Source organism: Hemiscyllium ocellatum, chromosome 1 (genome assembly GCF_020745735.1).
Source record: "Hemiscyllium ocellatum isolate sHemOce1 chromosome 1, sHemOce1.pat.X.cur, whole genome shotgun sequence".
NCBI classification, from domain to species: domain Eukaryota; kingdom Metazoa; phylum Chordata; class Chondrichthyes; order Orectolobiformes; family Hemiscylliidae; genus Hemiscyllium; species Hemiscyllium ocellatum.
Genome location: NC_083401.1, coordinates 165,418,312 through 165,432,615, shown reverse-complemented (window position 1 = coordinate 165,432,615; position 14,304 = coordinate 165,418,312). Strand labels below are relative to the sequence as shown.

The following is a 14,304-nucleotide window of genomic DNA, read 5'->3' as shown; positions in this document are numbered from 1 at the left end:
TGTAGCGATTCATAGCCCAAACAAAATGGAGCCCAACAATGAAATGGTGCAAGCATGGACAAATTTCACATAATGCTGATTTAGGTTGATTCAGATTAGGGAATAAGTTAAATTTCAACCGTTTTATTGATCTATTGATTAAAACATCAATATCAGCAACTAGAAAATGTGGAGAGTAACTCAAAAGGTAGCTTTTCAGAAAGAAAAAAGCTCTATCAAAAGCCAGACATTTTAAAAGCAAGAGAAATGTCAGCTTCGAGGCAAAAGATAGTTACATTTGCACCAACATGAAAGACTCATTCTAAAACATCTAAGCCACTTTAAGCTCTGCATCCTTACACTGTTTTTACAATAAGTTTTGATGACATGGACTGGGGTATATAAGAGGGGAGCAGGCAAAGTGATGACCCTTGGTTTTGTTGCAGACAGTCAGCGATGAAGCTAGATGCATTGGAGCTGATAGGAATTTCCAGTTGTTTTACAACACAAAGAAGCTGATGAGTCTCTGGTCAGTTGTTAAGGTCTCTTTAACACAACCTTACCACCATATAGTACACTAATAAAATATATAAAGGGTAACATAAGCAAGTGACTAATTTAATTAAATAAATAAAACTAATTGATGAAGGTGCAAACTGCAAGGTGGATGAGCAATTTGACCACAGCACTACAGTACAGGAAAGCATTCAAATGGTGGGAGACACAAGGAATGTAGTAGATAATAGGAAAGTGAGGCAGACTGGCACCATTCTCTGCAGGAGGATTGAAAGGCCATCTGGTTGTGTTTGAGACTTCTGCTTAGTGCTGGAAAGGAACTTGCAGTGGGTGAAGGACACAATGATTGCATTCCACGTAAGTACCAACAATATAGGTAGAACAAGGGAAGAGGTTCTGCAGATAGCGTATGAAAAGCTAGACACCAAACTGAAAAGCAGAATCTCAGTTGTTATAAAGTTTGAATTATTCTGTGAGGTATGTGCAAATTGGCATAGGGTACATAAAATTAGAGAGATAATTATGGGGCTGAAAGCTAATGTGGGAGAAGTGAGTATCAGTTCATGGGTTACTGACATCAGGACTGAGAAAACTAGGACTGCAAATGTGTTGCTGGTCAAAGCACAGCAGGTTAGGCAGCATCTCAGGAATAGAGAGTTCGACGTTTCGAGCATAAGCCCTTCATCAGGATGATGAAGGGCTTATGCTCGAAACGTCGAACTCTCTATTCCTGAGATGCTGCCTAACCTGCTGTGCTTTGACCAGCAACACATTTGCAGCTGTGATCTCCAGCATCTGCAGACCTCATTTTTTACTCTGAGAAAACTAGGAGTTGTACTATTGGGACAGTCCACAGCTGAACCATGGTGGGACCAATGCTCTTGCTAATCTCACAACGAGGGAAGCACAGAGGATTTTAAAGTAAAAAGAGGGGGCAATATATCAAATGTAGAATATTAAAGAATAGGGATAAGGTAAAAGAGGAAAACAGTAATACGGGCAAAGAGGGACAGAGTGATTAAAAACCTTAGAAATGCACTAGTAATCAAAACTAGGTGTGACAAAAATAACAGCATACAAAGTAAATATGATCTGATAGCTCCAATAGAAACACAGAGCGTTAAGATGACAAGCATATGCCATAAGAGAAATAGGAATTTGGGTAAAGGTAATGTGGTAGCACAGGACAGGTGCACAATCCTTTATCTGAAATGCTCGGGACCAGCTGGTTTTCGGAATTCAGGATTTTTCAAATTTCAGAATAAGTGACAGTTTGATGGTGAAATTATTAAAAAGGTCTTACTGGAGAAACAGACTCAGAGTAAAATGGGCCTTGAGACAGAATTTGAGGCCTGCTAGTGCTGGGCCACGCCCACCCGCCCCACAACGCATCGGAGTGACACGCGTTGAGTGGATGTTGACTTGGGTTAACTGTTTGCATGCCAAACAACCTTGTTAATGAGAAAAAACTTAAAAAACCGGACTTGAGCTTTTCGGATTTCAGGATTTTGGATAAAGGGCTGTCTACCTGTACAGTTAACCAAGGTGGCAGCCGTGTAATAGTTAGAGTTGACCTTGGTTTAGGAGGGCAGGATGTAGGATGGGTTTGGAAAGAGTTAATGTATTGTAGGGGAAAGTATTAACTTGTGCAGGTGGTCAGCAGGCCCTCTAACTGTAAACAGAATGTGAGACAACGTATACAAGACAAAATATTGAGCACTTGTGATAAAACAGTCACGGTTACTATATTTTCCAACATATTGGGAAAAAAAGATGGGCAATATTCGCTTGGATGAAGAGTTCATTGAATGCTTTTGAGACAACTTCTGACAGCAGCGTGTTTTGGAACTGACCAGAGAACAGTTTACATTAAACTTGGTATTGTGCAATGGGACAAGATTAACTAACGACCTCAAAATTAAGTCAAGATAGCAGCAGCCACAATATGATTGAGTTATACTTCACGTTTTAAAGGGAAAAGATTAGAATTAAGACTAGCATTTTAAACTCAAATAAGGGCACCAATGTGTACATGAAAGCCGAGTTAGCTGAAGTAAACTAACATTCTAAGCTGGGGGAGAGATCAATAGAAAAACAGTGGCAGAAATTTAAGTGATATTTCAGAATACACAGAATAAGTATATTCCTAATGTAAAGAAAAATTCGAAGGGGAGGACCCACCACCCATGATACACTAATTTAGCTAGTTAAAGTATCAAATTTAAGGAAAACTATAATTGTGCAAAGATGAGCGACAACCTACATGATTGATCAGCACAAAGAATAATTTAAAAATGATGAAAGAGCTAATCAGGACAAAGCAATTAGAATATAAGAGGAAGCTAGCTTGGAATGTAAAATAGGTAGTGAGAATTTTACAGCTTTTAAAAAGGAAATGTGTAAGTGATTGTTGGTCCTCGAGAGAATGAGAATGGGGATTTGGCAGATGAAATGAACGGTATAGAGGATACAAAAAATATTTCAGCAATAGCTATAAATCAGAAAGTGGAAGGAGAGGAACTTGGCAAAACAACAATCACAAGGGAAGGGATACTAAAAACAAACTGTTGGAACTGTGGACTCCGTATATTTTTCATATTGCGGTCTTAAAGGAGGTTGCTAATGTGTAGATGTGTTGGTGTTAACTCTACTTTATTCAGGAAATTCCTTTGGAATAGAAAGTAGTAAGTATCCCCTCTATTTAAGCAGAAAGTAGGAAATTACAGGCCAGTCAGCTTGAGGCTTGTTGTAGGCAAGATGTTAGAATTGATCAAAAGGAGATTATAGCTGTGCACTTTGAAAAATTCAAGATAATTGGGAAGAGTCAATACTTTTTCAGCAAATGGAATTCAGGTTTCATTAATTTATTGGAATTATTTGCTGTGGATAATGCGCTGTTGATAAAAGGGAGTCTGTGGACGTAATATACGTGGATTTCCAGAAGGCATTTCATAATGTTTCACATATTGTAGAAAATAAAAATAGGGTAACCAATTATCAGAGACAGATGATCGCCTGAAAACAGAGAGTATGCCAGAACTGCCTTTGTTTGTTGGTAGAATATGGTCAGCAGTGTCCTGCAGGGACCTTAACATTTTACAATTTACTTCAATTACTTAGTCAGGATGAACAAAGGCCTGGTAGCTAAATCAACAGGCAACAATAGGTAGGAAAGTATGTTGTGATGCAGATGAAAATATTGCAGTCAAATATAGATGGGTTCAGTGAATGGGCAAAAATCTGGCAGCTGAAGCACAGTTAGGAAAAATGTGAAGTTGTTCACTTTGACAGGAAGAATGCATAAAGCACAGTATTACCTAAATGGAGAACAACTGCACAATTCAAAGATGCAGAGGGACTTGATGTTCAGGTGCATGATTCACAATATGTTAGCATGCAGGTACAGCACATAATCAAAGCAACTAATGGGATGCTATCCTTTATTACAAGAGGAATTGAACGTAAGAGTTCTGACGAAAAGTCATATTGAACTTGAAACATTATCCTCCTCAGAAGCTATCAGACTTCCTGCATTTCTCTAGCATTTTCTATTTTATTTATGATTTCCAGAGGTGACTCAGAGGTTTTCTATATTGATACATAAGATGAGCAGATTGTCTTGAGGACAAATTGGAGAGACTGAGCTTGTTTCCACTGGAGTTTAAATGAATCAAGGGTGACTTGATTGAAATGCTTAAGACTCTAAAATGTCTCGACTAGTGGAAAGGATGATTCTTCTTGTGGATCAGTCCACAAATACAGAGCACTGTTCTAAAATTTGGCATATTCAGAACAGAGCTGAGAAGATTTTTCTCCCCCCTCACCTTGAAGAGTTGGACAACTTAGGAACTATGCTCCAGTGGTGGGAAGTAGGGTAATTGAATATTTCATGTATGTTGAGCTAGTGGAGAAGCTGGTGGCACTTACTTCGAGCAGAGAAGGTTAAGATGAGATCAGTTAGGGGTCATTAAACTCAAAGGATTTTGGTATTATAAATAAAAGCGCAACTGTTTTCAGCTGCAGGAATGTCAGTTAAAAAGAGGACACAAACTAAGGTTAATTGGAAAAATTGGCAAGATATAAATTTTTTTTATATCTAATTGATATAATCTGGAACACTGCTTGCTATGGTGTTGAAAACAGAATAAATAATAATTTGCAAAATGAAATTGGCTGAGTACTGGAAGGAGAGAAAGGTGCAGGGGTATGTATAAAGAGCAGGGACACCTCTTTCAATGAGTGACAGGCTGTATGGATATTTGTGTTGTATGGTTACATGATTCCAGCTCAGAAAACAACTTAGATTTGCCATTGTGGTAAGAAATCTACATAGTACATCTTTCATTTCTAAGTTAGGGCTGCCTTTTGTTTGATGCAATTTGAAAACCACAAGTGCAAACAGTGGAAAATAAAATGAGAAAAGTATCCACAACTTTTTCTGAGACAGTATGGAGAGAAGGAATTTCAATTATCTTAACACTGATGATTGCAAGTATGAAGCATTTATTTTTAAGCATCAGAATGATAAAGGTCACCTTAGTTCATATTCTAATATTATAAACGAGCTCTATGCGAACTCCTCAAAGATAGAATATATTATAAAACAAAAATATTATATGGCAAAATATTAACTCTTATTTTAAAAATAACAAAAATAGATTTTGTTTATATATTTATTTTTACAATGCAATTTATCACCTCTGTATGGTTCAGCTTCAATTATTCCCTCAGAGGAACTGCCATAGTTGCTGGAAATGATTCTGGTTTCTTTGAGGGTAGGACCACCAGTCATCATGTGTTTCACGTCCTGAGGTAAATGAGAAAAGAAAGGATAATCTAAACGGAGTTCCCAGATGAGAGCACATTTAGGCATTTGTATACTTGAGTTTTGAAGGTGTGATGCCCCTTATAACAGTGACGACAGCTGATACATGAAGCAGCTATATTCTACTGCAATGTCACAAGGACAGCTATGACATCACAGATCACCAGAGTTCTCTGGAACGATAATTTCAAATAATTTAAAAAACATTCGTGCATTCATTCGCATAGGCTGATTCTATCATCATGGAGGAAATATATCAAAATGGATAATTCCTCTCATTACTGCTGGCATCAGCTGCAACTGAAAATACTTTATGTGAATAATACAAAACTTGGCCAATGATTTCAAGTCCTCTTTTAATTTAAACAGTAGTCTGGCTCACTGGTAATACTCTGGCATCTTTGGCAGAAAGGTCACGAGCCCAGGTCTTATTTCAGGGACTTGAGTACACAACCTAAAGTTGACATAGTGTGGTGCTGATTGTGTGCGGCACCATGAGAGATGCTGTCTTTCAGATGAAATGCTAAACAGAGGGCTATTTAAGTGGATGTAAAAGTTACTATTTGTAGTCTATTGCATTATTTAATTAAGCAGGATAACTTGGAGGTACTACAGTCAACAAATGTACAAACACCAAAATTCCCAACGCAGATTTTTTTTCCATTCATCACATTGATTTTGTCTACATGGCAATATCACTATAAAACTTTATCATTGGAACATTCTGAGAACATAAATTCTTGATTCATTCCATTAAAATAATTGGCATCATCAGCCATCCCTAAATATTTTCTAATCAACCTTTTCAAAGATGTTACTACCATACCTCCGAGGTCATTTGGACTTGAACCTGGCTCTCGTGGCTCAGAGGTAGGGACACTACCACTGCGCCACAAGAGGCTCAAACTATTACAGATGTTTTCTAATTAACATGTTCAAAGATGTTATTATCAGGCGTCTGGAGCAAGTGGGATTGTGACCCAGGCCTCCTGTTGAGAGGTTGGAACACTGGAACTCTTCCGTTTCTGTAATGTCACTTTCCTCAAAGCTTAGTAAACACCTTTTAGCTAGATAAAGAGTTGTCACAGTGTCAAGTTTTACTTCTAAGTGAACTGTGTGAACAGGCTTAGAATGTTTTACCACATAAATACAAGTTGTCGCTGTAGCTGTCAATGATAAGTACTTTGATTATTGAATGGAATGTAAAAACTAATTAATAAAAAACATGTTATTTTAACAAGTTTCTAATCAGCATTAGGAAAGCACCAAGGTGTCATCTGATTACTGTTTTTCAAATACAGAAATATATAACTAGTTAAACGACCAAAATCAATGTGAAAATACTGTTTCCAATTGAAAGAAAAAGAACTACGGATGCTAAAAATCAGAAAGAAAAACTGGGATTGCTGGAAAAATCAGCAGCTTTGGCAGCATCTGTGGACAGAAAGTAGAGTTAGTGTTTTGGGTGCGGTAACTTTTCTTCAGAACTGTTTTCAACTGGTTATTTAATGTTAGGAACATCTGGATGAAGAATTTGTGCTTCAGTCCTGGGGCCTCTGCAGCTACTATGGATGAATTATAAAATAAAATTCATTGTTTCTGGTCAGCAAACTTTGCAGTGAACAGCCACAGAGCTAAAACACTATCTCTGTTTTCTCTATCTCTAGATGTTGCATAACCTTCTGAGTATTTACAATATTTTTAAATTGCATTTCAGAATTTAAACAGCTTTATATTTTCATTGTATGTGGATAAATGGCACATAGATATAGAATTGCATTGTGGCTAGTGTACTTTTGGGCGAATCTCTGTTATACTAAAATATCGAGCATTCTGGACAATCCACCTCACAAAGTCATGCAAGAAATGATGTGGATGAGATGAACATGGGAAAGTAATTGGGGTAATGGTGAAGTGATTGAGAGTGAGTGAGTAGATGCACGAGTTTGTTCAGGAACTTGGAAGATCCTCAAACAGAACTTCATTGTGTTCAAACTTCTCCAGTGTCTCACTTTCCCCCATCTCGATCAACTTCTCGGAGCTTCGTCAGTTCCTTCAACTCTGGATTCTTTGACACCATCTGGGCCACAACTCTTTAGTACTATGTTTAGAACTTTGAGACTTCTGCCATGCTCTATTCTCCCACTCAGTTAAGTGGGATCCAAAGTTGCATTTTCATAACAGACAATAGAAAAGACAACAGAATCAATTTGGATGCCATGTTTTCCCATTAGTGAAAATTAGGTTGGAGAGACTGCTGTATTTGCTGCTTTCTTCCTGTCTAAGCAGACAAGAACATGTTTTCACACATTATACTTCATAGGCCAAATATTTTGAATAATCATTTAATCTATTGCTATCCCTTTGTATACTCAGTCTACTTCACAACCTACATCCTTACCAACCAGCAGGTCATCACCAAATTTAGCAACCATACATTCAGTCCATTCATGTAAGTCAATGGCATTAATTGTTAGTAACTGAGGGCCGAATAATGAGCCCTGTGGCAGCCTACTCGTCACAATGACAACCCAAAATCCACCCTCTGCATCTCATCAGTTGAATAATAATCCTCTACTCATGCTAACATGCTACCCCTACACCATGGTTTAAATAGTAAATTATAATGTGGCACTTTTGTCAGTGATAACAAGCAGGTGGAAAATATCAGGTTCACTTGGTTCAATGTTCATCCCATTATCTAGATTTGCAGCTGTAGGATAGTCAATTTGGTGATATCTGGTGACAACCGGCACATATGGCATTCAACACCATTATTCAGTATACTTTAAAGGAAGAAAAGTTGAAGGAAAATGTGGCTGCCAGTCAGTAGCACACAAATGTGAAAATATTTACCCACTTGGCTATTCACCACAGTACCTGCAACTCTAGGATTAATGAACTCTGTGTAACCACAATTAGTTTCACATGCTAAAAAATAAAGATGATGGTTTAGAACACAATATAGATCATGGAACCTTACCATTGGATTTTGTGAAGAGAAATCCTATAACCAGACATTTTCTGCAGAATGACGAATTGAGAGAAAAGGACTTAGATTCAGGTTTATCTTCAGAACAGTAAATGGAAATTAATATTCTAGGTATGCAACTTTTCCACAGGACAGGCAGGAAGGGACGTGTGGGTGGGTAGTTTTGTTAGTAGGAGGTAAGTATGATAACCAGAAATTATCTTGGATTGATGATGTAGAATTACATAGAACATAGAAGGATACAGCGCAGTACAGGCCCTTCGGCCCTTGATGTTGCGCCGACCGAATCCTACCTAACCTATACTAGCCCAATAACTTCCAAATGCCTATCCAATGCCCGCTTAAATGACCATAAAGAAGGAGAGTTCACCACTGATACGGGCAGGGCATTCCATGAACTCACAACCCGCTGTGTGAAGAATCTACCCCTAACATCTGTCCTATACCTACCACCCCTTAATTTAAAGCTATGTCCCCTAGTAACACCTGACTCCATTAGCGGTAAAAGGTTCTTAGTATCTACCCTATCTAAACCCCTAATCATCTTATACACTTCTATCAGATCTCCCCTAAACCTTCTCTTCTCCAATGAGAACAGCCCCAAGTGCCTCAGCCTTTCCTCATAAGATTTTCCTACCATTCCAGGCAACATCCTGGTAAACCTCCTCTGCACTCGTTCTAAAGCTTCCACATCCTTCCTATAGTATGGCGACCAAAACTGCACACAATACTCCAGATGAGGCCTCACCAGAGTCTTATACAACTGCAACATGACCTCAGGACTCCGGAACTCAATTCCTCTGCCAATAAAGCCCAGTACACCATATGCCTTCCTCACAGCACTATTTACCTGGGTGGCAACTTTCAGAGATCTGTGTACATGGACACCAAGATCCCTCTGCTCATCCACACTACCAAGTAGCCTACCATTAGCCCAGTAATCCATCATCTTGTTATTCCTACCAAAGTGAACGACTTCGCACTTAGCTACATTGAATTCCATTTGCCACATTTCCGCCCTAATTCAGTGTAAAGTAGGTCATTTGGCTCTGAGTCCACACTAATCCTCCAAAGAGCACCCCACCCAGATTCACAGCAAAGATATATCACAGTGAGGGAGATGGATTCAACCAACGGGATAAACTGACCATGGTTAACTAAGTAAGTTAAGGATAGCATCAAAATAATAAAAATGAAAAAGATTAATGGTAAGTCAAAAGATTGGGAAAGTTTTAAAACCCAACAAAAGATGATCAAAAAATAACAGGGGGAGAAAATAGATGATGAGAGCATCCTAGCAACTAATATAACAATGGACAGCAGGAGCACACAAAGGGAAAGAAAACCAAACGTAGCCCCTTACAGAATTATGTTGGTGAAATAACAGTGAACCAGGAAATTGTGGAGGAGTTGAATAATACATTCTGCATCAGAATACGTGGTAGAAGGCACTACTAGTATGTGAAGAGTGCTAACTATCTAAGGGGCCATGTGGTAGGGAGAAAGAACAGGAAATAAAGGCAATAATTCATAGGTTCACAGAATCCCTACAGTGTGGAAACAGGCCCTTTGACCCTATACGTCCACACCAACCCTCCGAAGAGGATTCTACCCAAACCCATTCTTCTACATTTACCTCCAGCCTATACATCCCTGAACACTACGAGCAATTTAGCATGGCCAATTCACCTAACTTGCACATCTTTGGATTGTGGGAGGAAACCGGAGCACCAGGAGGAAACCCACACAGACAGTTGCCTGAGGCTGGAATCGAACACGGGTCCCTGGCACTGTGAGGACGCAGTGCTAACCACTGGGCCACCATGCCACCCTTTTCCCAGAGAAAGTAATAGGTAAACCAAAGCAGCGAAAGGCCAATAAGTGCTTGATAGATTATATCCTCGGATTTTAAAGATAGTGGCACAGAGGTAGTGGATGCACAGATAGTATATCTTTCAAGAGTTGTTATATTCAATGACAGTCCCAGATGACTGGAACACTGCCAACATTACACTCCTATTCAAAATAGGAAAGAGATAAATATCAGGAGCTGTGGTCATGTTAGCTTAACATCTTTCAGTGAGAACATATTAGTTTATTACAAGAAAGTAATATAGAATTTAGAAATACAGAACATAATCAAGCAGTGTCAAATAACTTCATGAAGGGGTATTCATGCCTGACAAATTTATTATAACTCTTTGAGAAGATAACAAGCAGGATAGACATAGGGGAAGCAGAACATGTAAAATATTTAGATTTCCAAAAAGTAGTTAATAGGTATAGCACATGAGGCTACTTTATAAAGATAATAGGCCATGGTGTTAGGGCTAGTATGTTAGCCCTAACACCATGGATTGAATTAAAAAACAGGAAGTTGGGTAAAAAGCATTTTCAGGGAGGAAGTGAGGACTGCAGATGCTGGAGTCAAAGAGCGCGGTACAGGAAGAGCACAGCTGGTCAGGCCACTCTCCTGCTGCCGGAGCATCTGTGCTTTTCCAGCTCCACACTCTTCTAGTCCTCACACTTTCTCCCAGCTTTTTAAATAAAGTGAGCCACTGGAACTTACGGTTGTTTCCATGCTACAAAGCAACGAGTCAACTGCTCTGTTAATGATCCTAACAATTAACAAGGAGTTGCAGTTGTAAGGAGTATCCTATTGAATGGAGTTTTAAAATGGACAGGCCAGAATAACAGCAAACATCAGAATTATCCTCCAAATCTGAGGAGGCTAGAAATGCACATGTTTGTGCGTAAATAAATACAAAATACTTTCACTGCTAGAAATCCAAAACAAACAAAAAGAAGAAATTCAGCCTATCTGGCAGCATCTGTGAAAAGATAAAATTAATTTTTCAAGTGCAGTATGACTCTTTATCTGAATTGAAAGATTTGGCAATATTTTCCAATACATTTGAGGGGCAGGGTTGAGGGCGTGGGGGTGGGGGTGGGGGTGGGGGTGTCACCAAGACAGCATAGACAGCGAATGGAAAGTACATAGGTTGTTACTGTTGGTGGAGAAAGACCAATGTAAAATATGCATAAAGTGTGAATGGGAAAAAATGGGCCATTTCTACTGACAGCAAAGTGAATATGACATTAAAAAAAAAGACAAACCAAAACGGAGGACAAACTTCATACGGTTCAATACTGTGTCCTAGACACTATCTGTGCATAAAGTGGAGGTTTTCCTTTACATTTGAGAGACTGAACACAAACTGGGTGACCACTTTACAGAATACCTAGCTCAGTCTACAGGAATGACCCTGACCTCCCAGTTGCTTACCATTTCAATAAATCATCTTACTTTCACGCGAACATCTTTTCCATGCCCGCTGCAACATTCCAGCATGCAATTTAATCTTGAGGATCAACGCCTCATTTTCTGCTTAGGTACAATACAGTCTCGGGGATTCAAAGCTGAATGTCATAACTTCAGATCTTTGATTCCATGATATCTGTTCTCCATTTTACTTATACTCTCTCCCTCCACAGCTGTGTCTTGTTTACTTTGCTCTCAGGAGAGAAGATTCATTATTTCCCTTTCATACGTTAATTTACACCTATTTCACATCTCTTTTACGACCATTAACAAGCCCTTTGTGTTTTGCACTGGACACCAACGGTCTTTGCACCACAACTTTGCCCCTATCAGAAGTATTTTCAAAAGCCATTTCCAACCGCATTGAGCTCTGAAGAACATTGACATTGCACTCAAGAGGCTACCTCTGTTTCTCACTCCAGGGATGATACCAGACCTGACTTTCTCCAGCATTTTCTGTGTGGATGCTTACATGTATTCGTGTGATAGATCTATACATAACATACCTAAGCTATACATCTCTTAAGATTAAAATTTTGTCAATGTTTCAAATTGGGAAACGTTGACCTTTGAACCTTTCCTAAACTCTTCCATTCATAAGTGCTGCCACTTCCTTTGACTCACTGAACAATACTTTGGCAGGTGCACAAGTGCAGTATCAGAAATGGTGGTTACAAAAGCTATTTTACAGCCAAAATGAACTGTAGTGGGTAACTGTAAAGTAGAACAGCAAAACAAAAACGCAAATTCAGAATTAATATTCCCACTCCAACTTCCACTAAATATCTGCAAATTTAAAGCTATGAGCTACATTCAAAATTACATCTTGTCACATATTATCAGTGAATGGGAATTCGCTTCAGAATGGGTTCAGGATCTATGCTGATTTGAAGTAGTAATCTGTAATTTTAATTCTTATTGACTCTAGTTAGATTGCTACGTTGTCATAGCCATTACAAGTTGTCCCATGTAACATTGCCATATCATCGATAAGGGATCTCAATACAGTTCGATGATTTATTGACGTGTTCTGCATTGCCCTTTCCTCAGATTTAAGGCAACTAACAACCAAAGCGTGAAACTGAAAATGACTGCAATAGATTGTGCTGGCAATAAAGGAATAACAGGTTTTTTGTGTCTCCTACTAACACTCTGCAAGAGAAGGAACTATATCTTAAAGCAATTTTACAAGAATTCATTAAGTGATGAATACCAGAAGAGTCCTTGCTAATCAAGAAAATAAGTGCATGGAGACATCTTGAAATGTTAAAATAATTCATAATATATGCATTATAGTTTCTTGTTAGTTTTTTGAAGTAACAAAGAGGATTGATTAGGGCAGAGTGGTGGAGTGATCTACATAGACTTCAGTAAGGCATTTGACAAGCTTCCCCATGGGAGAACTGATTGGCACAGTTGGATCTCATGCTAACAGAGAGAACTAGCCATTTGGATACAGAACCGGCTCAAAGGTAGAAGACAGAGGGTGGTGGTGGAGAAAGGGTTGCTTTTCAGACTGGAGGCCTGTGACCATTGGAATGCCGCAAGGTTCAGTGCTAGGTCCGCTACTTTTCGCCATTTATATAAATGATTTAAATATGAACATAGGAAGTATAGTTACTAAGTTGACACCAAAAATTGGAGGCATAGTGGACAGTGAAGGTTACCTCAGAGTACAATGGGATCTTGATCAGATGGGCTGAGGAGTGGTAAATGGAGTTTAATTTAGATAAATGTGAGGTGCTGCATTTTGCACCAGCAAATCTTAGCAGGACTTTTACACTTAATAGTAAGGTCCTGGGGAGTGTTGCTGAACAAAGAGACCTTGGAGTGCAGGTTCATAGCTCCTTGAAAGTGGAGCCACAGGTAGATAGGATAGTGAAGGCGGCATTTGGTATGCTTGCCTTTATTGGTCAGAGCATTGAGTACAGAAGTTGGGAGGTCATGTTGCAGCTGTACAGGACATTGGTTAGGCCACTTTTGGAATGTTGTGTGCAAGTCTGATCTCCTTCCCATCAGAAGAATATTGTGAAACCTGAAAGGGTTCAGAAAGGATTTACAAGGATGTTGCCAGGATTGGAGGATTTAAGCTATAGGGAAAGGCTGAGTAGGCTGGGGCTGTTTTCCCTGGAGCACTGGAGACTGAGGGATGACCTTATAGAGGTTTATGAAATCATGAGGGACACGAATAGGATAGACAAGGTATTTTCCCTGGGGTGAGTGAGTCCAGAACTAGAAAGCGTAGGTTTAGGGTGTGAGGGGAAAGATACAAAAAGGACCTAAGGGGCAACGTTTTCACGCAGAGGGTTGTGCACGTATATAATGAGCTGCCAGAGGAAGTAGGGGAGGCTGGTAGAATTGTAGCATTTAAAAGGCATCTAGATGGTACATGAAAAGGAAGGGTTTAGCAGGATATTGGCCAAGTGCTGGCAAATGGGACTTGTTAGGATATCTGGTCGGAATAGACGAGTTGGACCGAAGGGTCTGTTTCCATGCTGTACACCTCTGTGACTCTATTAAGGTATGGTGAGAAATTACATTTGGTCACACTCCTAAGTCAGTTTCTCACTAACAACAAACATCAATTTATTTCATGATTTTCTAGAAGGTAGGAGATTGTAAAGCACTTCAAAGACAATGATTTCAATATGTAACAACTGTGGTAATTTT

At 39.1% G+C, this 14,304-nt stretch overlaps 1 protein-coding gene across 5 annotated transcripts in view; it reads right to left on the bottom strand.

Annotated features, from left to right (window-relative positions):
• The window catches only part of arfip1 (ADP-ribosylation factor interacting protein 1 (arfaptin 1)), a 215,785-nt gene that overhangs the window by 59,107 nt on the left and 142,374 nt on the right, over nt 1-14,304 (bottom strand). For all 5 annotated transcript variants that reach the window (XM_060827521.1, XM_060827512.1, XM_060827505.1 and 2 more), the window contains one exon: nt 5,194-5,302. In XM_060827521.1, the coding sequence (XP_060683504.1) occupies nt 5,194-5,302 (109 nt within the window). The remainder of the gene's footprint in view (nt 1-5,193; nt 5,303-14,304) is intronic.